Source organism: Sceloporus occidentalis, unplaced genomic scaffold (genome assembly GCF_023333645.1).
Source record: "Sceloporus occidentalis isolate IW3139 unplaced genomic scaffold, rSceOcc1.0.p SCAF_10, whole genome shotgun sequence".
Classification (NCBI taxonomy): domain Eukaryota; kingdom Metazoa; phylum Chordata; class Lepidosauria; order Squamata; family Phrynosomatidae; genus Sceloporus; species Sceloporus occidentalis.
This window is the reverse complement of record NW_028316990.1, coordinates 30,018,089-30,043,117: the sequence shown is the minus strand read 5'-3', so window position 1 is coordinate 30,043,117 and position 25,029 is coordinate 30,018,089. Positions and strand designations below refer to the sequence as shown.

Sequence of the window (25,029 nt, the reverse complement as noted above, 5' to 3'; positions counted from 1 at the left end):
GATCTAGGCCAGTGATGGGCAGAAGGTTATCATGGTGTTTTTGCAATAAATTGGTTAGGATTTCTGACTCCAGTTAAACAATAGTTCTCTCTCTTGCTCATACATATATATGTATACACAAAGAGAAAATTATACTGGTGAAATTAATGCATGAGACATGGAGGGATGACTGTAAGTTGTTTCAATGGCAAAGGCGCTGTCTCCAAAACCTTGCCACACAGTCAGAGCTACTGGTGCCACAACAAGCTACAGTTCCCAGAACCCATAACACAAAGCCGTGGCAGTTAAAGTGGTGTCAAACTGGATTATTTCTGCAGTGTGGATGGACTCTAAGCAAACAGTCTTTTCCTGTGTCAGGCTACTCTTGCAAACCAAAGCTGAGAACAAACTATACTTGAGAACAAACTCTGAACCAAAGTTGTCCAAGCAGCTGTATTTATTAAAGGCCCCAATGCCTTTCCAGTTTATTTTTCACATCAGTGTCAGACTGTAAATAAAGATAGCATACCTTTCAAATAGAGAACTTGGAGAAAACCTCTATTCCAAATACTTTAAATAATGTGAAGTCGAAGGCTTTCATGGCTGGCATCCATAGTTTTTTGTGGGTTTTTGGGGCTATGCGTATGTCCTCTTTTCTACCACGCTGTTTCAAAACCCTGGTGGTCTGTGGCCCACGCTTTGGGCAATGAATTAAATGGAATCTGCAAGGCTTCTGGTGGGAGGAATCAATCCCCAAAGCTTCTGGACGAAATCTCTGTAGCTGGAATGAGAGAGAAGAGTGTCTGGAGAGGAGGCCTGACCCCTGCTCAGCCCAGATCAGTGACAAATCAGTCCTGTAGACAATGGCCTTTTGGCTAATCCCTTTATAGCTGCACAAACTGCTAATTAAGACTCCTGAGCCAGGCTTCTTTGCCGGGTTTAACAATTGCTCTGTTTTCCGGAGCAATGCTTCTTGTGCCAGGAAGACAAGCGAGCCGCAGAACCTGCCTCTTTGCCAACTGCCGCTTTCTCATCAGCATGCTGCTCAGGGTGGCTTTCACTGGTTCCTGGAGGTGGGCATCAAACAAGGATGGCTGCCCCGCTTGGGTTTGCACAGAGACCCAACGTTTCCTTTAAATGGGGCAACCAGATGTCATAACCACAGAAGGAGGACAAAATGTCCTGCAAAATGTAGGACATTCCAGAAAAATGAAGAAATAAAAGCAATGGAATAAAAGCTAAAAACACTCATAGAGATATAGATCCATTAGATATATGTGAAGTCGAAGGCTTTCATGGCCGGCATCCATAGATTTTTGGAGCTATGTGGCCATGTTCTAGAAGAGTTTATTCCTGGCGTTTCGCCAGCATCTTCTCTGAAGATGCCAAAGCCACAGATGCGGGCAAAACGTCAGGAATAAACTCTTCTAGAACATGGCCACATGGCCTGAAAACCCCACAAAAAACCATTTGATATAGTTTATTTGCAGCTGTATGACATATACTGTATTGTGTTATGTACTCAACCGTATTTTCCTGACGAACTTATATTTATCCAAATGCCTTGGTGACTTACAATATACAACTCTGAGTAAAACAAATGCTTAAAATTGTAATGTAGAGCCAATGTGGCATAGTGGTTTGAGCGTTGGACTAGGACTCTGGAGACCAGGGTTCAAATCCCGGCTCTGCCATGAAACCCACTGGATGAACTTGGGCAAGCCATACTCTCTCAGCCTCAAAGGAAGGCCATGGCAAAGCCCCTCTGAAGAAACTTTACAAGAAAACCCTATGATAGGATCAAGTTCAAGTTCATCTTCATTATGGTCCTAGTCCAGCACAGATAGTATGGCCTTAGGATTGCCATAAATCAGAAATGCCTTGAAGGCCCACAACCACAAAGCATTTGACTGAATCTCCATTTAAATTATCCCTTTCCTTTGTCCACTGAGCTGAAATTAAGGGGGGAAAGCCTTTCAACATTTGCGTTGTGTCCTCCAGCACACCATTGCCTAATGTTTGTGGCCCTCTTCTCTTTGAAAACCAAACACACCCTGAGTTCTGGGTGCAAGTTTTGCCTTTTGCTGCTGCTGCTCATGGAAAAAAAGAACTTTAGAAGGGTCCTCTATGTGCAACAAGGACAGGATGCCAAACAGATGCATTCCTCGAAGGGGAACGGCAAATGTGCTACTCAACGGGCTTCTTAGTCATGCTCAAAATGGAGGGCATTTTGGAGTGCTTCCTGGACAGAAGGATAAAATGTAGGATGTGTTCTGGAAAAGGAGAGCATCTGGTCACTCTGCCTGTAAAGGAGACAGGGGAAATGTTGCAGCAGCTGTAGCATGGATGAGCATTGAGCAGCTACATCCTTGTTGCAAGGAGGATGAGTAGTGTTGCGTAGTTGGGTTACATTCAAACTGCTGTCACATTTGTCACCAGCCAGCTAATTCCAGATGCTTTTGCAGAGTGTCGCAGTGGCTGCATGGCGAAGCGTCATCCCTCTTTATACATGACCGTTGTCTCTTCAGCAACTGGGGTAAGGTGCCTTATGTATCCTACATCAGAGCGCACAATCCTCTGTTTGAAAGGCTGCTAGAGGACAATCTTCTGTTTGAAGGCGTCCTCTGTCTGAAGTGCTGTCTATTCCCAAGTCTGGTGTAAAGAACTACAAGAAAGGAGAGCCCAAGGCTTTGGAAATCCCCCATCCACTTCATCCAGAAAGTTACAAGGAAGGCAAAAAAACAAAACCAAACATCCATTTAAAACATTTTAAAAGTTAACATTGAACTCGTATTCATTTGAAGAGCTGAGAGTGATTTTCGACTTTATCCACACAAACAAGGATAAAGAAATTCACTCCCCCTTCGCGAACAGATCTTTGGAACGATCTTGTCTTTCAGAACTTAATTTCCAAAACTTACAATACTTTATGTACATATTATGACGGAGTCAGTTTTCAGTGCCATGGTTTTGACATAGAGTCTGAAGATGCCAAAGGCACAGATGCTGGTGATACGTCAGGAATAAACTCTCCTAGAACATGGCCACAAAGCCCGAAAAACCCACAAAAAACTAAGGATGCCAGCCATGAAAGCCTTCGACTTCAGATTGCTTCAGGTCTTTCCATCTCATCCCGGACTCTGTGCCTCCCAGGAGGGCTGCTGGATTCCCTCCCTTTGCCACATCTATCACTGTGACTTCTAATCACAAGAGAACCAGAGTCTCTCCCAGATGAGCTTTTGCAAACTTCACAACAACAGGCCTCCTAATCGCCGGATGGAGAGAGAGAAAGATTCCCACCGCTAAGAACAACAGCCTTGCTTGGGAAACTGGTGTCTGCCAAAGGAAAAAAGAAAAGGGGAAAAGGCTCTGAATAGTGAATATCAAGATGCAAATGAGTGGGCTTGAGCAACACAGACTAAGAAGCGGTTGCGCTGCTGAACTGCGGAAAGGAAGGAGGCCATAGCCTCCAACATTTCACAGATGAAATCCGGAAAGTGGGCAGCCAAGCAATACCAGAGCATGATCGAGAAGGCAAAATTTATTATTGAGGAAGATCACACAAGCTAAGCTGGTCTATACAGTGAACCCTTGTTATCCGCTGGGGTTTGGTTCCAGGATCCCCCGTGGATCACAAAATCCATGGACGCTCAAGCCCCATTAAATATAATGACATAGCTAAATGGTGTCCCTTATAAAAATGGAAAATCAAGGTTAGATATTGGAAACTTATACTTTTTTTGAACCTTTTCAAACCTTGGATGCTTCCGTGTACAAAAAATCCCTGTATAAGAAGGGCTGACTGTAATGTGTTCTGATAGTCTGATAGGAACGGGCATTTTACAGCAGGATTGGATGCAGCATAGGACAGAATTATAACGATAGAGTTCAAATCAACGGAAACACAGGCCTGTTACAGACAGCCAAAATAAAGCTGCTTCAAGTCACAGTGGAGGTATGGTGTTTCAATGATGCATACGTCCTAAGAGTCCAGAAGCCACACCAAAGCCACACTCCAGTCCTTAGGGCTGGAGCGTGGCTTTGGTGCGACTTCTGGACTCTTAGGATGCATGCATCATTGAAACACCATACCTTCACTGTGACTCGAAGCAGTTTTATTTTGGCTGTCTGTAACAGGCCACAGATTACGTTAAAAGCTGTTCCGGAAGAGCTGACTGACTTAAAACAGACAGTCTTAAATGCTTTCGTGCGCCTTACAAACAGTTCTTGCGAAGAAGTTGGCAAGAAAATAGAAGCAATACATAGGCAAAACTCTGCTGATGCAAAAAGGAAAGAAACTTCCAAGAGATGTGACAATTCTTTCCACATATAAAATCATCAGAGATTCAACCAATAATTACCAATAAGGACCCAGGCTCAAGCCTGAATAGACATTAGGCCTGCCTCAAGTCATGCAGCTGCATTAGAGACATAGCGTGGAACAGCAAAAATTAGGAAATCCCTATTAGGAAATCTGATTATCATAATTATCCAAGGATCGTTTGGTGCATATTGAGGGAACTGGCTGCATTTACTTCCAAAGGGTGTCATGACAACAGTTTGATAAGCAGTAACCAAATCACTGAGAGCCAGAATTTTGTAGTGGTTGGACCACTACACTTACAACTCTGGAGACCAGAGTTCAAATCCTGGCTGGTCCATGGCAACCTATCAAATGATCTTGGGTAGGAGCTTTGATAGGTAATAATAATAATAATAATAATAATAATAATAATAATAATAATAATTGCCAGCATTCTCTGAAGATGCCAGCCACAGATGCAGGCGAAACGTCAGGAATAAACTCTTCTAGAACATGAGGGGGAGAGAGGCCTGAAAGACTAAGAGCGCTCCTTCCGACCACCATCTTGAGGGGGAGAGAGGCCTGGCCTGAAAGACTAAGAGCCCTCCTTCCGACCACCATTTTGAGGGGGAGAGAGGCCTGGCCTGAAAGACTAAGAGCCCTCCTTCCGACCACCATTTTGAGGGGGAGAGAGGCCTGGCCTGAAAGACTAAGAGCCCTCCTTCCGACCTCCATCTTGAGGGGGAGAGAGGCCTGGCCTGAAAGACTAAGAGCCCTCCTTCCGACCACCATTTTGAGGGGGAGAGAGGCCTGGCCTGAAAGACTAAGAGCCCTCCTTCCGACCACCATTTTGAGGGGGAGAGAGGCCTGGCCTGAAAGACTAAGAGCCCTCCTTCCGACCTCCATCTTGAGGGGGAGAGAGGCCTGGCCTGAAAGACTAAGAGCCCTCCTTCCGACCACCATTTTGAGGGGGAGAGAGGCCTGTTATGTTTGTTTGTTTGTTTTTTTACTTTGTATTGTACTTCCTGTTGTACACCGCTTTGATCTAATTTGGAAAAGCGGTATATAAATAAACATTATTATTATTATTATTATTATTATTATTATGGCCACAGAGCCCCCCAAACCCACAAAAAACCCAGGAACCAGGGTCGTTTGAATCAGTTCAAACCAATTCACACTCTGATTTAAAAAGTAGTGGTAATGAGGCCCGAAAGATTAGGCAGGGACAGCAAAGAAATCCTCAGACTGCACTGTCCGAGGTGGAGATACTTCCCCGGTTTCTCCCTCCAGCTCAAAAAGGTTACCAAATGGTTCTAAAAATATTAATTTAATCCATGTATGTGATATGTTCCTATCTCTGGCATTCCAGAAAGAGCAGCATCTGTGCAATATGAAATGAGGATCCTTCTCCATTAAGTGCATAGTGGCCGGGATGATAAGAGACGGACAATCCTTTTACACGAGGGATGGTTTTTAAAGGAAGGGACATCTGGCAATCCTACTGGGGAATCTCCCCTGCTGTCATAATAATCTTTTGCCCAGGCTGCATTGTCGCTTTCCATGTCCGCAAGGAGATTTGCAGCCATAAACGTCTTGAGAAGCCAGGGTTGCCTGTATTCTTCCCGCTTCTGTTTTGCTTTTCAGGTTTCCTTTAGAAATATAGTAAAATTCAATTATTTTAGATGTTCCTGTTTCATAGATGTACTGTCAGCCAAAAAACAAAAACAAAACAAAACAAAAACCCCAAAATGGCAAGTAACTGTCATCTGAAAATCAGCCCTCTAAACCAGTGGGATGAAAAACTGGGGCAGAAAAGGACAATTCTGAGGTAAAAACAGAGGCACAAAAAGACAATTCTGAGGTAAAGCTGAGGCAGAAAAGGACAATTCTGAGGTAAAGCTGAGGCAGAAAAGGACAATTCTGAGGTAAAAACAGGCAGAAAATGACAATTCTGAGGTAAAAACAGAGGCAGAAAAAGACAATTCTGAGGTAAAGCTGAGGCAGAAAAGGACAATTCTGAGGTAAAAACTGAGGCAGAAAAGGACAATTCTGAGGTAAAAGAGGCAGAAAAAGACAACTGAGGTAAAAACAGGCAGAAAAAGACAATTCTGAGGTAAAGCTGAGGCAGAAAAGGACAATTCTGAGGTAAAAACTGAGGCAGAAAAAGATAATTCTGAGGTAAAGTTGAGGCAGAAAAGGATGATTCTGAGGTAAAAACTGAGGCAGAAAAGGACAAATCTGAGGTAAAGCTGAGGCAGAAAAGGACAATTCTGAGGTAAAAATGAGGCAGAAAAAGACAATTCTGAGGTAAAGCTGAGGCAGAAAAGGACGATTCTGAGGTAAAAACTGAGGCAGTGACATTCTTCATATATTAATCTAACACATGCTACATGGGGCTGCCTTCAAAAGTGGATGGGAACTTCATAATAATAATAATTTGAATAATAAAAACTTTTTTAAAAAGTGTATGGAAACTTCAGCAGGTTCAAAATTTTTGCACTTAGACTGTTTGCTGAGGTTGACTATAGGGAATATATAACTATTGTCGGTTACCGGTCCATTTTCAGACACAATTCAAAATAGTGGTTAATAATGATAAAGCCTGGGTCCAGATTATCTGAAAAACTATGGCTGCATCCGCACTGCAGAAACAATCCAGTTTGACACCAATTTTAACTGCAATGGCTTAATGCTGTGGTATTCAAGGAACTGTAGTGTTTTGGAGGTATTTAGCCTTTCTCTGTCAGACCTCTGGTGCCAAAACAAACTACATACTCCGGGATTCCCTAGCACTGAACCATGGTAGTTAAAGCGGTGTCAAAGTGGATTATTTCTGCAGTGTGGATGCAAGCCTCTATCACCCCACATGGTGCCATTTCAGTAAAGCAAGAGCTTTGCCTTTTGCAGCTCCAGAGACTAGGACCCAGAGCAATGGATTCAAATTAGAGGAGGGGAAAGATTCCATCTCAACATTAGGAAGAACCTCCTGACAGTAAGGGCTGTTTGACAATGGAAAAGGCTGCCTCAAAGTGCGATGGAGTCTCCTTCCTTGGAGGTCTTTAAACAGAGGCTGGATGGCCATCTCTCAGGGGTGGTTTGATGGAGAGTTCCTGCATGGCAGAATGGGGTTGGACTGGATCAGGGCCCTTGAGGTCTTTTCCAACACTACGATTCTATTAAGAAAGAAGGGTGACCAAAATGGTGAAGGGTCTGGAAACCATGCCTTATGAGGACAGACTTAGGGAGCTGGGGCTGTTTAGCCTGGAGAAGAGAAGGCTAAGAGGTGATATGACAGCCCTGTTTAAATACTTGAAGGGATGTCATATTGAGGAGGGAGCAAGCTTGTTTTCTGCTGCTCCAGAGAACAGGACCCGGAACAATGGATGCAAAGTGCAGGAAAAGAGATTCCATCTCAACATTAGGAGGAACTTCCTGACAGTAAGGGCTGTCTCCTTCCCTGGAGGTCTTTAAACAGAGGCTGGATGGCCCTCTGTAAATGGGGATGCTTTGATGGGGAGTTCCTGCATGGCAGAATGGGGCTGGACTGGATCAGGGCCCTTCTTGGGCTCCCTTCCAACTCTAGGATTCCAAGATATCTCATGATGGATATGCAAATACTCCAAAATCCTCAAACCCCTAAAATGCAAAACACTTCTGGTGCCAATCATTTCAGACAAGGGATACTCAAAGCTTGCCTATAAAGAATGCATCAGCCGATCCAGTGGAGCCTTCTGCCTGTCTATACCTTTCTACCAAGAACCCAGTCGCTTAGGTCCAAAACACACTGCAGAAGTAATCCAGTTTGAGAGGGCTTTAACCGCCCTGGTTCACTGAAATGGAATGCTGGGAATTGTAGTTTATTGTGGGCCCGACAGAGCTATCTCTGACAGAGAAGGCTCAGTGTCTCACAAAACTACAATTCCCAGAAATCCCTAGCATTGAGCCGTATATATTTCCCTCTCATTATATATATATAAAAATTTCTCCTATACTATACATAACATTAATTAAATACATATAACATATTATATATATATATATATATATATATAATTTTTTATTATTATATATAATTATATGTATATATATATTTAATTATATATATATATATATGTATATATTATAATATATATATATTTAAATATATAATATATATATAAATATATTTAATTGTATATATATATATATATTGTTATATGTATATTATATAATATTATATAAATATATATGATATATAATATATTAATGTATGTATGTGTATATATATATATATATATAAACATACACATATATATATATATATACACAATTTCCTCCTGTATATCGCCCCGCCCTCTTCCCAGCATGCTTTGCTCCATTGCTGCGTCGGAGCGAGAAGCGCGCGCATTGCATTCTGGGACAAGTAGTCCCCAAAGGGAAGGAGAAACAACGGTGGTCGGCTTTCCTGGCGTACCTTTCCTTTCCCCGCCCCTCTTTGCCCCGCCCACTCCCTCCTTCCCGGCTCCTGATTGGGCGAAGCAGCGTGACGAAGCATTCAACCAGGGTTGGGGGCGGGACGGAGGGGAAAAACACAAGGAAGGGCGGGATGATTGACGTGCGCGTGGGCCTATGGCGTGGCGGCAGCGGCGGTGGGCTGGCGTCCTGTTCACCCGGAGGCCTCTGGCGCTCGCTTTCTAGCCCCGGACGCGGAGAGGAGGTGGCAGCAGCTGGAAAGGCAGAAGGAACCGAGGAAGGTGAGTCTTGGGGACTGTGGGGCCTTGGCTTCCTCGCTTCCGGTTTTTACCTCAGAACCGCCCTTTTGAGCCTCAGAACCGTACCTCCCCCCTCAGTTTTCACCCTGGAATCGTCCTTTTTTTAACCTCAGAACCGTCCCTTTTTACCTCAAGCCCTTCCTTTTGTAACTCATTTTTTTTACCTCAGAACTGCCTTTATTGACCTGTTTGTGCCTCAGAATCGCCCTTTTCTGCTTGAGTTTTTACCTCAGAATCGTTTCTACGTCTATTTTTACCTCAGAGCCGTCCATTTCTGCCTCAGTTTTTACCTCAGAATTGCCCTTTTCTGCCTCAGTTTTTACCTCAGAATCATCCTTTTCTGCCTCAGCTTTACCTCAGAATTGTCTTTTTCTGTCTCAATTTTTACCTCAGAATTGCCCTTTTCTGCCTCAGTTTTTACCTCAGAATTGCCCTTTTCTGCCTCAGTTTTTACCTCAGAATTGCCCTTTTTGCCTCAGTTTTTACCTCAGAATTGCCCTTTTTGCCTCAGTTTTTACCTCAGAATTGCCCTTTTTCTGCCTCCGTTTTTATCTCAGAATTGCCCTTTTCTGCCTCAGTTTTTACCTCAGAATTGCCCTTTTTGCCTCAGTTTTTGCCTCAGAATTGTCCTTTTTTGCCTCAGTTTTTACCTCAGAATTGTCCTTTTCTGCCTCAGTTTTTACCTCAGAATCATCCTTTTCTGCCTCAGCTTTACCTCAGAATTGTCTTTTTCTGTCTCAATTTTTACCTCAGAATTGTCCTTTTCTGCCTCAGTTTTTACCTCAGAATCATCCTTTTCTGCCTCAGCTTTACCTCAGAATTGTCTTTTTCTGTCTCAATTTTTACCTCAGAATTGTCCTTTTCTGCCTGTTTTTACCTCAGAATCGTCCCTTTCTGCCTCAGTTTTTACCTCAGAATCGTCCTTTTCTGCCTCAGTTTTTACCTCAGAATCGTCCTTTTTGCCTCAGTTTTTACCTCAGAATTGCCCTTTTCTGCCTCAGTTTTTCTCTCAGAATCGTCCTTTTTGCCTCAGTTTTTACCTCAGAATTGTCCTTTTCTGCCTCAGTTTTTACCTCAGAATCGTCCCTTTCTGCCTTAGTTTTTACCTCAGAATCGTCCTTTTTGCCTCAGTTTTTACCTCAGTCGTCCATTTCTGCCTCAGTTTTTACCTCAGAGTTGCCAATTTTTACCTCAGAATCGTCCATTTCTGCCTGTTTTTACTTCACTTTGTACCTCAGAACTGTCCTTTTTTACCTCGATTTTAACCTCAGGCTTAATAATAACAGCAGTAACAACAGTATTAACATTGTAAAGTCGAAGGCTTCCACGGCTGGCATCCATAGATTATAAAACTATCTCATGCAAAACATGACATTGGGTTAACAATCATGATTTTTGAGAGGTTCTGCTAAAAAGAGAGTTACAGTATGAAAACTGGTTTTTTTTATTAATGGCACATTGAAGGCACATCAGTAAAGAGCGCTCCCTCATTAAAAGCCCTTTGGTTTGCAGCCAGTCACTTTCCAGAACCCCAATCTCCTAAATATGGGTCTTTGATTGCAGATAGAAGGACAGCACTGAGGGGCCAGGTTAGCCCTCTTTAGGCTCCATCCACACTGCAGAAATAATCCAGGTTGAAACCACTTTAACTGTCATGGCTTATGTTATGGAATTCTGGGAACTGTAGTTTTGTGAGACATTTAGCCGCCTCTGTCAGAGAGCTCTGGTACCGCAACAAACTACAGTTCCCAGAATTTCATGGCATTGAGCCATAAATGAGACTTATGTGAAAGGGATCTGGGAGTCCCAAGTAGAGCACAAGTTGAACATGAACCAACAGTGTGGCGCGGCAGCTAAAAAGGCCAATGCGATTTTAGGCTGCACCAATAGAAGTATAGTGTCTAGATTGAGGGAAGTAACAGTGCCACTCTATTCTGCTCTGGTCAGGCCCCACCTGGAATATTGTGTCCAGTTATGGGCACCACAATTCAAAAAGGATGTGGAAAAACTGGAGTGTCCAAAGGAGGGTGACTAAAATGGTGAAGGGCCTGGAAACCATGTCCTATGAAGAGAGACTTTGGGAGCTGGGGATGTTTAGTCTGGAGAAGAGAAGGTTAAGAGGTGATATGACAGCCCTGTTTAAATACTTGAAGGGATGTCATATTGAGGAGGGAATAAGCTTGTTTTCTGCTGCTCCAGAGAACAGGACCCGGAACAATGGATGCAAGCTACAGGAAGAGAGATTCCACCTGAACATTAGGAGGAACTTCCTGACAGTAAGATCTGTTTGACAGTGGGACGCACTCCTTCTTCAGAGTGTAATGGAGTCTTCCTCCTTGCAGGTCTTTAAACAGAGGCTGGAAGGCCATCTGTTGGGGATGCTTTGATTGAGAGTTCCTGCGTGGCAGAATGAGGTTGGGCTGGATCAGGGCCCTTATTGGGGTCTCTTCCAACTCTAGGATTCTATGGCAGTTCAAGTGGTGTCAACCAGGCTTACGTCTACAGTGTGGCTGCAACCCAAGAGAGCATCCACCAAGAAAACCATCTCAGGTTTAAACGTTTCGTTTAGGAAGTATTGGACAGGAGCAGGATTCAAGTCACATTGGCTGTGGAGTATGGGAAGTGTTGTCACTGTCTATAGGGGTTTTTTTAGTGCATTATGGCTGCTATGAGTCTGAGGGTGGAGAGAAGCACCATGAAAGTTGCTGAAGCATTGTGACCAAGAACAACTTACAAATCCGGAAGCCCCAGGTGCTGATCTTGCCTCTATAAAGTCAGCATATGGCTTTAGCTACTCCACTCTCTTCTCAGTCTCCTAGTCTGCATCCTGGGGGAATAATAATTCTCACTTGCTTTGCGGTCAGTAATCATAAGTACAGGTCGTTTTGGAAGCGCTTGTTTTTTGTTGTTAACTGCCATCAAATCGACTTTGACTTATGAATGAGAGACCTCCAAGTCAACAGCCCTGTTCAGGTCTTGCAGACTCAGAGCTGTGGCTCCCTTGAGTGACTCTGACCATCTGGAACGCAGCCATCCTCTTTTCCTACTGCCTTCTACCTTCTCAAGCATCGCCATCATTGTCTTTTCTAGTGATGGCAAGCCTCCTCTGAACAAATTTTGATATGAAAATCCCACACTAAGTTCACCTTAGGGTTGCCATATGTCAGGAACGACTTGAAGGCGCACAAAACCAACAACAGTGCAGCACTCTCGACTTCTAGGGAGAGTTCAAGCTTGATTTCGTTTGCGATTCATTGATTTGTCTTCTTAGGAGTCCATGGTATCCTAGAACTCTTCTCCAGCACCACATTCAAATGAGTTGGTTTTCTTCCCTTCACCTTTCTTCACTGTACAGCTTTCACAACCATACATAGAAATGGGAAATACAATGGCATTACTTGTCCTACTTTTAGTATCTAATGATACATCCTGCCACTTCGGGATCCTGTTTGGTTCCTTCATAGCTAACATAACAACTGCTAAGTAACATGGTTCAAACTGTTATTCTTTCCTCCTCCTTTTGCGTTGTGTGTATTTGTCTCTTTATCTGGTGCTTGTGCCGGAGCTTTCCTTCTGGTACCTTTCTTAGGGTCAGGCACTGTGAAACCTAATTTCAGTATCCAGCACCTACAGAGTGAGTTCTTTCCCGTTCCCTTTACACACCTAAACCTTTTGTGGCTGTCACTATGATACTCGATTGTGTCTGGCTTTATACTAGCCGTCACACAGATTATAATCTTCATATTGCCTATAAACATACATAAAGAGGTCAGAAGGGGGAAACCTGTTCCCGTCCTTTCTGTCCTTTAAGTAGGTGACTAAACTGTACAGAGCATTAGCCTGATGAACCCCTTTAGTCTCATTGTCTCTGTTTCGCCGTTCCTCTTCCCTTTCTAAAGCTTGGCTCAGATGCCTGGCGTCTTGGACCTTCACTCTGGTGTGACATTTCTCTCCTGACACTTTTCCAGTCGTGGTAGCTTTTCCCTTTGGTATGAGAGCGCTTTACCTTCCTCCTTTTCTGTTCCTGGGCTTCTCTGTGGCATGATACATACCAGTTCACACCCTTCTGCTCTTTGTTAATTAATCTTGAGCCACCGCCTGTTCCTTGTAGTTGCAGCGGCTGACATGATTTACAATTTTGCAGCTCTCAGTAAGCCTGCACCGGAGGGTGGGGGGGGGAATATCCTTTTTAACCACTATTGTTAATACACCTGAAAGGAGTTTCTAGAGAGTTTTTAACAGAATTTGACTCCTACTTAGTGCTTACCCCATGAATAGCCACTCCTTTGGGGAGCATCCTGATCCAATGCCAGTGAGAGCATTGAATGAACGATAAAGAAAGGAACCTAGCTGCATCTCTGTGAGATCTTTGGCAGAGCAGGGAAATGGAAATGAAATGGAAATAACCAATATAGCAGGGTTGTCTTGTGAATTATAATTAACCTTCGTTGATCTGGAAAGTTGAATAGAACACAGTTGATTTCTTAACATACACACTCCTGTAAGGGATCTATGAAATGAGAGATAGGACCAGGGCAGTGGTACTCAATCATTTTACCCTTGAGACCCCCCCTTTACATCGGCATACGAATGTCGCGCCCCCTTCAACATAGTATATGAATATTCATGTGCATATTTTCGTTTACACATGTACTCATATTTTAACATTTTATGAGAAAATAACATTCAAATTAGAACAGTTTAAGTAAATTCACTCATTTAACCCAACTCATATGTAAATTTTACACATAAAAAGGTTTGGGAAGAGGAGGGATCAAGACCTCCAAGTATTGCCCCCCCCCCTTTTTGAGCAACGCTTGTTCCCTCGGGGGGGTCCTGCCCCACTGTTTGAGAACCCCTGGACCAGGGGACCGTGTGGGGAATTTGAGATCTGCTTGTGTGTCCCTGTACATACAAACTGCAGGTAAATGTTTGCAAGATGAGGCAGATCAGTTGACTCAGGGTTTATCTCTTCCTTGACCGGGACTTATGGCCTGTACTTGGTCTTATGGGTCTGCTGCACCATGCCCTATGAGGAACAGTTCGGGGATCTGGGGATGTTTAGCCTGGAGAAGAGAAGGTTAAGAGGTGATATGATAGCCCTGTTTAAATACTTGAAGGGATGCCATATTGAGGAGGAAGCTAACTTGTTTTCTGCTGCTCCAGAGACTAGGACCTGGAGCAATGGATGCAAGCTGCAGGAAAAGAGATTCCACCTCAACATTCGGAGGAACTTCCTGGCAGTAAGGGCTGTTCGACAATGGAACACACTCCCTCTGAGTGTAATGGAGTCTCCCTCCTTGGAGGTCTTCAAACAGAGGCTCAGTGGCCATCTTTCGGGCATGCTTTGATTGAGAGTTCCTGCATGGCAGAATGGGGATGGACTGGATGGCCCTTGTGGTCTCTTCCAGCTCTATGATTCAGGTACTCTACAGACGCTTTGGACTGTAGTACCTATAAGCATAACCAGTGTTTAGGGATTATTGGAATTGTAATTGACAAGATCTAGAACAGTGGTTCTCAACCTGTAGGTCGGGACCCCTTTTGGGGTCGAACGACCGTTTCACAAGCGTCACCTAAGACCATCGGGAAACACTTATTTGCATGTAGCAATGAACATGATTGTATGATTGGGGTCACCACAACATGAGGAACTGTATTAAAGGGTTGCGGCATTAGGAAGGTTGAGAACCACTGATCTAGAAGGTACCTACCCATCACAAGCGCCCCCCCACCCCGTTTTCAGACTAGGTGTACCCATGACAACCAAGAGGATGAGGGGACTTATCAGTAGTCATTGGCCTGCTCCCCCCTCACCCCACCCCACATCTCTCTGTGTGTACGGATGTGTGTTTCTCCCTCTAATAGAACAGCCATTGCGATAACACTTGTATTCAGCAGTCCAGAGAATTTAAAGCTGTTTGCGTTTCACACTTTCTAAACAACCAGGCAGAAAATGCACAGTAAATAAGACATCTTTTATTTTCCTCCAGGACCCCAGCATATTTTGACAGAAGATTATTCACAAAGGATGGAGAACCTGCTGTGAGACGTCTGATTCTTCCTTGCTTTGTGCCTGCCTTTGGAAAGACGTCGCTGTGCAAATTCTCCCAAAATTGCCCCTGGACGTTTTGATATTTTGTGCACCTTTCAGGCTGGCTGTGTGGTTAATATGCAGATTGCACGTCTTCACTAATGAGAGGGAGAATGGGGACCCAGGGCAGCCCTGTGAAGAGCTATGATTATCTACTCAAGTTTTTGTTGGTGGGAGACAGTGATGTGGGCAAAGGAGAGATCTTGGAAAGCCTTCAAGACGGAGCCTCAGAATCGCCTTATGCCTACAGCAATGGTAAGAAGTTTGGATAAAACCACTAAAGCCAATATCTTGCAGTAATGATGGGTGCTGATTTCCTCACTTCTAGAATATAGTTTTACAGCATGTCATAAAGCAAGTTGGTCTCACATACCTTGAAAACAGACACTTTGTGAGGAATGACTAAGATTCTACAAAGCATGCAAGATCGCTTAGGGGATATGTTCTGTTGTATCTTGGGTTTATATTTTATGACTGGGGGTGAAGGTGGTTAAGTACCAATTCAAGTGTCACATTAGTGCGAATGCAAAAGTTGTGTGTCCTTGTTCTTAAAATCCTGATGCTGTGTAGGAGAAATTTTGGATAAGTATTGTAGTGTACTTTTATACGTTCTGTTATAATACTGGATTCTGCAGTGCTAAAGAAGACAGCGCAGGAGCACTACACTGCTTTTTGGATTTCAGGTAATGAAGAAAGAGGAGTGAAATGCTACTTTGTAGAGGCATAATTCAAAACCTGATGAAGCTAAAATGTAAATTCCAAAGATGTATGTATAGCCGACAACCAGATTAACTCAAAATATTTGGGCACAAAGAGTGAAGTGCCACGTCTTGTTCCTTCCTGAACAGATATAGTCTCTTTTTTTAATGAAAAGCTGACAGACCATTAACTGTTGTGTCGCAAGGCTATAATTAAGAGCCAAGATGTAGTACCATACTTTCCCCTGTGTCTTTTATGGTAGTTAAAGAGTAACACTGCCTGGCAGGGTCTGTGTCCTGTGGTGATTTTGCAATCTGTCATAGCTCTAACCATTTTAAATTTAGAATTATGACCCCAGGGGCTTGACAACAGAAGGCAAATCCTTGCGCTGGTTTTGGTTCCGAGGCTTTAAACACTTGGCACCTGGTGCCTGCCTTGAAAGCAAAAGTCCCCGATGCTGAGACTATATGTGATAAAAGCAGATCTCTTTGTTAGACATGCAGCTACTCCAGTTACATATAAAGGAGATGGATGTCCATTTTCAAAGCAAGATAGGGGCATGAGAGTTGACTTTGTACCTTGTGCCGCCTCATGGACTCTCTTTTCTCTCCCTGCTCCTATGTGTTTTTCTCTAGTCAAGCTCCTTGCTGATATTGTAAGCTGAGCAGAAAAGCATCTGGAAAGGGAAGTCAGAAAAGCAGGGAGGTAAATGGTAGGAGTGAACATGCAGCTCATGCGCATGCATCTCTCTTGCTCCAAATATCGAATTATGCCATGTACTAGATGTGATGGTGACAGATCTAGGTTTAAACAGTTGCTTTTTTGTCACTGCATGAAGTTTAAGCCTGAGAATCTGATAGTAGTTTCATTTGTAGATTCTCACAATCTTCTCTGACTATTACTACAAAAGTACTCCAGGTGTTGTCTAAGCACTGTAGGTGAAAGTAATGGCATGAGGGAAGAAGACAGGATTATGTAGACTTCCACTCAGATGGGAATGGGCAAAAACCTTAATGCTAGTTCCATGAAACATGTCTAGGGCTGCATCCACATTGGAAAAATAACCTGATTTGGCACTGCTCTGCTCTGGACCCCACAACAAACTCCAATTCCCAGAATTCCATAGCCTTGAGCCAGGGCAGTTAGAGCGGTGCCAAACTGGGTTATTTCTTTAGTGTGGATGCAGCCTTGATGTAAGTTCCATTTTTGGGAGAAAGGTGGGATATAGATCCAAAAATAAATGATTGAAAATAAAATACCATAGATAACAAAGATGAGTGATTGTATTTCTTAAAAGTACAGACAACCTCTTTTTAATAAGCTCCCTTGGTAGGCAAGAATAACATTTATTCAGATTATATAAAATCAACATCAGCTTCAAATATCACACCAAGCAAGTCAATATCATTTAAATCTGAAAAGGAACAACAAGTATCCAACGTTCTGGAAATAAAAAAGCCCTTCCTCACAAAAACGTCTTTCACAAATCTTCCAAAACTGGATATAATATCCTGCTTCAGACAGGAACTGGGCTCCTGTATAGTTTACAGACAATCCACATTGCAAAAATAATCTGGTTTGACAGTGCTTTAACTGCCATGACTTAATGCTATGGAATTCAGGGAATGGTAGTTTGTTGGGCATCGTCGCTCTTCTGACAGAGAAGCTTAAATGTCTCACAAAACTATACAGTTTCCAGAATTCCATACCATTGTTCCATTGAGCTAAAGTGGATTATTTCTGCAGTGCGGATGCCGCCCCAGTTGGAAGTGTTCTGCTTTATGCATTTGTTGCACATTTGAGTAGGTTGTATTTGGTTAGTGCTGCCTAAGGAATTATAATGAATTGTCAGTTGATAACTTCCTGAGCACATACTAACTACACCTCTAACACCAATAACTGCTTAAACGTCCTTATCTCTTCCTAACTTCTTATCTCTGTAGCTGCTATTATAAGATTATAATTGTGTGCTAAGTGCCTGACTGGTGGGGTTTAGGTGTGTTGTTTTGGTATAGTGCTTGGGGAAATGCACTAAACTGTAAATATTCATTTTTTGGAAATGATCAAGAAGCTGATTTGTTGTGGATGACAAATGTGCTTGAGGATAACAGTGCCACAGTCTGTTTTGTAGATTTGGCTTTCTTAACCTCAGATTGTCAGCCCTTCACTGGAGCATAAATTCTTGGTAAAATATATTGATGGTGCTATCTTAGTGCAGTGGTTCCCAACCTTCCTAATGCCGCGACCCTTTAATACAGTTCCTCATGTTGTGGTGACCCAAACCCATGAAATTATTTTCATTGCTACTTCATAACTAATTAAATACAGGTTTTCCAATGGTCTTAGGCGACCCCCATGAAAGGGTCATTCGACCCCCAAAGGGGTCCCGACCCACAGGTTGGGAACCACTGCCTTAGTGCATTCTATTCTCAGTTAAATGTGAGAAGCACATTGGACTTAGGGCCAGTACAGACTAGCAAAAAGAGCTGGCTTCCCAGCGGCTTGGGGGTGTGGCGTCCACATGCCCTGATTCCACCGCCAAGCTGGTGTCATGCTGCACACCCAACCACACAGTGGGCAGCATTTCGGCGGCACGGCATTTAGATGCCATGCACTAACAAAATGTGGGAAAACCACCACCAAAGGTTTTTCCACACTCAATGGGGTGGCCAGAAGCCGCTCCTTTGGGGCGGTTTGTTTCACCCCTTAGTATCAGGAGATACTAAGTCCAAATGTGAGAGCCAGCATGGTGTAATGGTTTGGGAGTTGGACTAGGATTCTGGAGACCAGAGGCATGGAAAATCCACTGGATGATGCTGAGCAAATCACAGGCCTGTTACAGACTGCCAAAATAAAGCTGCTTGGGGTCTCTTTGGAGGTATGCTATTTAAATGATGCTTGGGTCCTAAGAATCCAGAGGTCGCGCCAAAGCCACACTCCATTCCTAAATACTGGAGTGCAGCTTTGGTGCAGCTTCCGGATTCTTAGGATGCATGCATCATTTAAACAGCATGCCTCCAAAGAGACCCCAAGCAGCTTTATTTTGGCAGTCTGTAACAGGCCACAATCTCTCCGCCACAGAGGATGGCAAAGGCAAACCCCCACTGAACAAATCTTGCCACAAAAGCCCCACTATAGGTTTGCCTTAGGGTCCCCATGAAGGCACTCAACAACAAATCAGGATGTGTGCATTCGTATAGGTGTATTGGTAACCACCAACTTAGATAGTTTTAAAAGAGGCTTGGAGAACTTCCTGAAGTATATGGTTTTTGATGGCTGCTGGACATGATGAAGATAGCCTGCATTTAGGATCCAAGGCAGCATGCCTTTGGATACTAGTTGCTAAACAGCAATATAGTAGGAGAGGATATTGGCTTCATGTCCAACTTTGGGGTTTTCCAGAGGGATTGGATTGCTCACCTTGGAAAGTAAAATACGGGACAAAATAAGTACTGACTAGTTGCTATTTATTAATTTTCAGATATTTTTATCTCTGATCATTGCATTTCTATCTTTAAAGTAGCATTCTGGTGATAAAATGCTACATTTTGTTTCCTGGCTTAAAGTAGACAGGCTTGTAATGCTGCCCCCAAACCACAAAATTGAAACATCATGCCAAAGCTCTTGCGCAAAGCCTAGAAACTGCTAAACACATTCTATTCTCTATTTTAACCAGATGCTCTGTTAAGCCACCCTTTTTCATTTTCCGTACAGTTTGTTTCCACCATTAAGTCACCTCAATTTCAAGTCAATTGTCAGCATTTTAGGAAAGCCAGCTGAGATCTAATGAGTGAAACTGATCATAGAAATGTTGATAATCAGTTTCAGAAAAGCAACAACACTTTAGTTTTTAATAGCATATCTGGCTCTTTCAAAATGGGTACATTTGGGGGCAAGTATGTAGAAACTAAGTTGCTGTCTGGAATGTGGGACATTTTTTAGTCTTGAGTTAAAAAACAAAGGTTACCTTGTTATAATGGACCATCAAAACAACTAACAGTACAGGCTCACTTATTTTACTGACATATTTAGTAGGCTTTCTTGAGTGTAAAGGATGGCACTTGTTTCTTTTGTATTTTTGTGTGAGCCTCATAGACTGTTAGAGTTGGAAGGGCCCACAAGGTTATTGGGTTGCAAGTGGAAACTCCGTAATGAAGCACTTAAAGATTCATCTCTTTGTGGGAGCGAACAGTAATTATTATTTGTTGCCAATGGATGCAGCTGCGTAATGAGGAACTTTCTTGTCACCTTAAAACAGTGCTCACTTTCTTGAACTTGCTTTGTGTGTGCTTTGCTGTCTTCTCATTGCACATATTGGACTGTGTCTTTTCTTCTGGCTGTGAGCCATTCCTTCTTTGCAAGTGTTGCTGAAGCTCCAGGAAGAAATACTGCAGCACTCAGCTTGCTTAGAGCATCTCTGTTAGTGAAACATTTCATGAAGGTCTAGGAAACAGTTACAGAAGAGGCTAAATCCTAATTTCTCTGATCCACCACAACCTCAGCTTTGGACCAGTCTCCTTTATGTCTATCATCCAGGTAAATGTCCAGGGGAAATGCTAAAGGAGGAGTGTAGTAGTAGACCTTATTCCATAAACACCCAGCCCATCCTTGATGTGAAGGTCTTCTTGCTCATAAGCACAATCATTCTGTGCCACTACAGATGTGGCTTTCAGTTGGAGACAAGTTGCACATGAGACAGAAGTGCATGATATGTCACAAATCAAACCCTGTAATTTAAACTCTAGCTACTGCAATAACTCAGATCTAGTTTGTTCCTTTTGGATTAGTATTCTGTTGGTTTGCATAGTGGGTAGATGAATCATCTGAAAGTATTTTCTTCTCTGGAGTATTTGACAAGAGATACGCGTAACAGTATAACTAAAGGGTTAGCATCTGCAAGGAATTAACCCAGAACCATGACTATAATGCCTTTCCCATATACAGAGCTGAAACGTTTTTCTCTTTCTCTTTGCCTGGGTTAGCGAAGATGGCTGCATCTACACTGCGGAAATAACACATTGTGACACCACTTTAGCTGCCATGGTTCAGTGCTGTGGAATTCTGGGATTTTTAGTTTTGTCAGAGATTTGGCCTTCTCTGTCAGAGAGCTGTGGTATCACAACAAATTACAGACCCCAGGATTCCTAGCATTGGGCCATGACATTTAAAGCTGCCTCAAATTGCATTATTTCTGCAGTGCAGATGCAGCCTAAAAGATCAGTGCTTGAAGGCAGGAATCTGCCTCTTGCAGAATCAGAAAATGGACCCATCTAGATCAGCATTAATTCATCTAACTGACATTCCTTTCAGATTGAAGGGAACATTTCCTAGCCATCACTGGACAGTCCAAGAACTGAAGTTGAGACGCTTAATGTGTGATTACAGACGGATTGCTCCGATGCTTTCTACATTTCTGGTTATGTGAGAGGTGTTTTTTCGCCCAAAGTAAATACGAACAAATTAGTCTACAGCAAATATCTTGTTCTTTCCATGGCCTAGTTCATCAGTCTTTCTAAGATTGTGTAGGTGCAAGTGCAGTGTAAATAGACCTTTGAAGAATTTAGTACCTCATAAAGTTGGGAAAGACATTTAACACATTCTTCCACTGTTAAATGCCATACTGGGTAAACATGGGCTTGACTGTCAATGCAAGTGACTTGCCAGGCGCATGGACATGCGGCATTTTGAATGTTTGTGAAAAATATGATTTAGCCTTCTAAAAAAATAATTTAACAAATTTGCAACCTTCCCCTCCTCCTTTTCTTGCTTCCTTGTGCCGTAGAAACTCCCCTTCGTTGCTTCAAAAATAAACATGAAATTGCTAATGACACAGCCATAATTTTTATTGCCTCCTGTCAGAATGGACACAGATATAAAGGCTGCTGAAAAGATGAGGGCAGTAATATTCCCTCTGTCGGCTGACTCTCAGTTTGTTCCAGCATCAAATTCTGGGGAATGTTGTGAAAACTGCACTTTTAAAATTCTTTTTAAACGAGTGAAATGCTTTTCAAGGTGTGTTTTACATACCCAATTCCTACATGCAGTTGACAGATACCTCACTGAGATCCAAGGGACCATTCCGCACCTCTGCTATTTTTATCAGGAGACTTCACAAAGGCTTTGTTGCTTGTGAACTGCTGTTTGCCTTTACTATAAAATGTGCTCTGTTTTCATCTTTTCCTCCTAGCCTATATTTGAGGCAGGAGTCCTGTCTTCACAAACCTGGAAGAACGTTCAACTAAACAAAGTGGATCATTTGAAGAAGAAAAAACGTGAATAGCACTGCTCTCTAAAGTGTCATAAATATGTAAAAGATGACAATTTTGCATGATAAGTTATAAAATGATGCTTTGCACGTTGTGAAAACAGAAAACAAGGTTGTGGTGAAATAGTGTCCAAATTGTCAGATTTCTTTTAGTTATATCTATAACATGATGCCCGAGTCAGGCATCTGGTTGCTTGGACTTCTCCAGTTTTGGTGCTGGCGCATAGCAAAACATATATTTATTAGCTTTCTTATATTTTTTAAATGCATAAATTGACTTTCAGTAACAGGACACTTGGGCCAGTATGCTATTTGAAAATGAGTTATAATAAAATCTCATAAACCACTGCAAGGCACCCTAAATTTTTGCAAAACTATAAAACTGGGATCCCCTGGACAAATACAATATAAAGATGTTTCCTGTTGCTAAACAGAAAAGCTGACACCAAGTGAGACATTCTGTATCTTAAAGAATCAGAACTGAGGGAAAACTCCTCTCCTGTCATTGCTTGCTTTATTTCAGATCATGGAAGGATTAAGAGGAGGGCCTTGGATTAAGAATGAAGGATTTTAGAAGGCTAATAATACTTTGTCTGAAAAGTAGCTGGACATGCCAAAATTTAAGGACTTTATAACTAATGTTCAGGACCAGCGCAGCACTTGGCAACATTTCCCATAGCCTGTCTCTGTTTGGAAATGGAAGGCACTACTTAACTGATTTTTCAGGACCATGGAAAAAAGTTCTCCTTGGCTGTATCCGCATTGCAGAACTAATTCAGTTTGACATGGATTTAACTGCCATGGCTCAGTGCAATGAAATTCTGGAAAGTATAGTTTTGTGAGATATTTAGTCTTCTCTGTCTGAGAGCTCTGGTGCCACAACAAACTACAGATTCCAGGATTCAAAGGATCGAGCCACAGTAGTTAAAGCAGTGTCAAACTGCATTAACTCTGGAGTGCAGATGCAGCCCATGCCATTTGTAAGCAAAAGCTTTTCAATAATATGATAAATAAGGCCAGCATGGTGTAGTTGTTTGAGTGTTAGACTATCACTCTGGGGACCAGGGTTCGAATCCCCGCTCAGTCGTGGAAACCCACTTGGTGATGTTGAGCAAGTATTGTGATGTTGGGCACACCACAATAAAAATAGAGATTATCTTGGAGAAATTAATAGGTAGATTAATATTTCATTTTCAGTTCTTCGAAGATGTATCCTTCGACCATTTTAGAGGGCTGTACCTAAATAACCCTAAAGGCATCAGATCCTGTCTGATCTTGGCAGCTAAGCAGAGTCAGCCCTGGTTAGTACATAAATGGAGACTGCCAACAAATACCAGGGGAACTGGTGAAACCACTTCTGAGTATTCCTTGCCTAAGAAAATCGTCTGAAAAATTCATGGTGTCTCCATAAGTCGACAGGCAACTTGAAAATGTGCGCACACACACACACACACACCCTAATGGTAAGGCTATTTCAACATTTGGACTCATTACAAAATTGGCTAAAACATTGTGAATAAAGTCTTGCTCACTACATCCCAAATAACTACAAACTTAATCAACAAGAAATATTTTAGTGGAACACTATAGAATACCAATAAATATTTAATAATAATAATAATAATAATAATAAATTTATTTCTACCCCGCCCTTCCATAGATATGATCAGGGCGGCTTACAAGATTTAAAACAGTACAATAGAAGAGAAAAATTCAAATATAAAAGTTAAAAACATTACTACGAAAACAGGAACAGGAGATCAATAAAATACGCGTGTCAAGGGCAGAGAAAAAAAAGTTAATTTACAGCGAACCGGGGTCAAAAGGGGAAGAAAGGGCAGGAAAAAACAGTCTAACTAAGGCGGGAAGGCCAACCGAAATAAATACGTCTTCAGATTTTTCTTGAAGATAGCTAGTGAGGCGGCGGAGCGAAGCTCTACGGGGAGCTTATTCCAAGATGAAGGGGCAGCGATGGCAAAAGCCCTCTGAGAGGTCCGTACAAGGTTGGACCTAGGGACCTCCAACAGGTTTGTCCCGGATGTTCTGAGTGTGCGAGGCGGATTATATGGGGAGAGGCGGTCCTCCAAGTACCCTGGGCCCAAGCCATTTAGGGCTTTATAGGTCAAAACCAACACCTTGTATTGAGCTCGGAAGCGAATAGGCAGCCAGTGAAGATCTTTTAGAATAGGTGTTATATGGTCTGACCTGGAACTACCAGCGACCAGTCTGGCTGCCATGTTCTGCACCAATTGCAGCTTCCGGGTTTGGTACAAGGGTTGCCCCATGTAGAGCGCGTTGCAGAAATCCAATCGAGAGGTTACCAAAGCATGTACGACAGATTCCAGGTCCTTACGGTCCAGGTAGGGACGCAGCTGGCGTATCAGCCGAAGCTGATAACAAGCACTCCTGACCGTCGCATCCACCTGAGAAGTCAGCTGGAGCGACGAGTCAAGGAGTACACCCAAGCTGCGCACCGAGTCCTTCAGGGGGAGCGTGACCCCGTTCAGGACCGGGTGACAGATCTCACTACCCGAAGCCGGGGAACCTATCACCAGTACTTCCGTTTTCCCTGGATTCACACTGAGTTTGTTCTCCCTCATCCAGCCCATTACCGACGCCAAGCAGGCATCAAGAGGAGAGATGCCATCCTTAGTTACTGCATCAGTCGGAGACATAGAGAAAACTATCTGGGTGTCATCAGCGTACTGATAACACCTCGCCCCATGTCTCCAGATGATCTCTCCCAGCGGCTTCATGTAAATGTTAAATAGCATAGGGGACAAAATCGCTCCCTGAGGGACACCAGATGTCAGGTCCCTCCTGTCGGAGCGACAGTCCCCGAGCTCCACCATCTGGGATCTGCCCGAGAGGTAGGAACGGAACCACCGCAAAGCAGTGCCCCCAATTCCCAACTCCCTCAGGCGTCCCAGAAGGA

General features: G+C 43.0%; 1 protein-coding gene across 2 annotated transcripts in view; it reads left to right on the top strand.

Annotated features, from left to right (window-relative positions):
- Positions 1–8,900: 8,900 nt before the first annotated feature.
- The window catches only part of RAB40C (RAB40C, member RAS oncogene family), a 47,965-nt gene continuing 31,836 nt past the window's right edge, over positions 8,901–25,029 (top strand). The window contains exons 1-2 of one of the 2 annotated variants that reach the window (XM_089539913.1): positions 8,901–9,018; positions 15,030–15,385. In XM_089539913.1, coding sequence (XP_089396039.1) covers positions 15,232–15,385 — 154 coding nt within the window. In that variant the 5' untranslated portion in view covers positions 8,901–9,018; positions 15,030–15,231. Of the gene's footprint in view, positions 9,019–14,267; positions 14,461–15,029; positions 15,386–25,029 lie in introns of those variants that run through there. The other variant, XM_089539914.1, reaches the window with a different exon arrangement.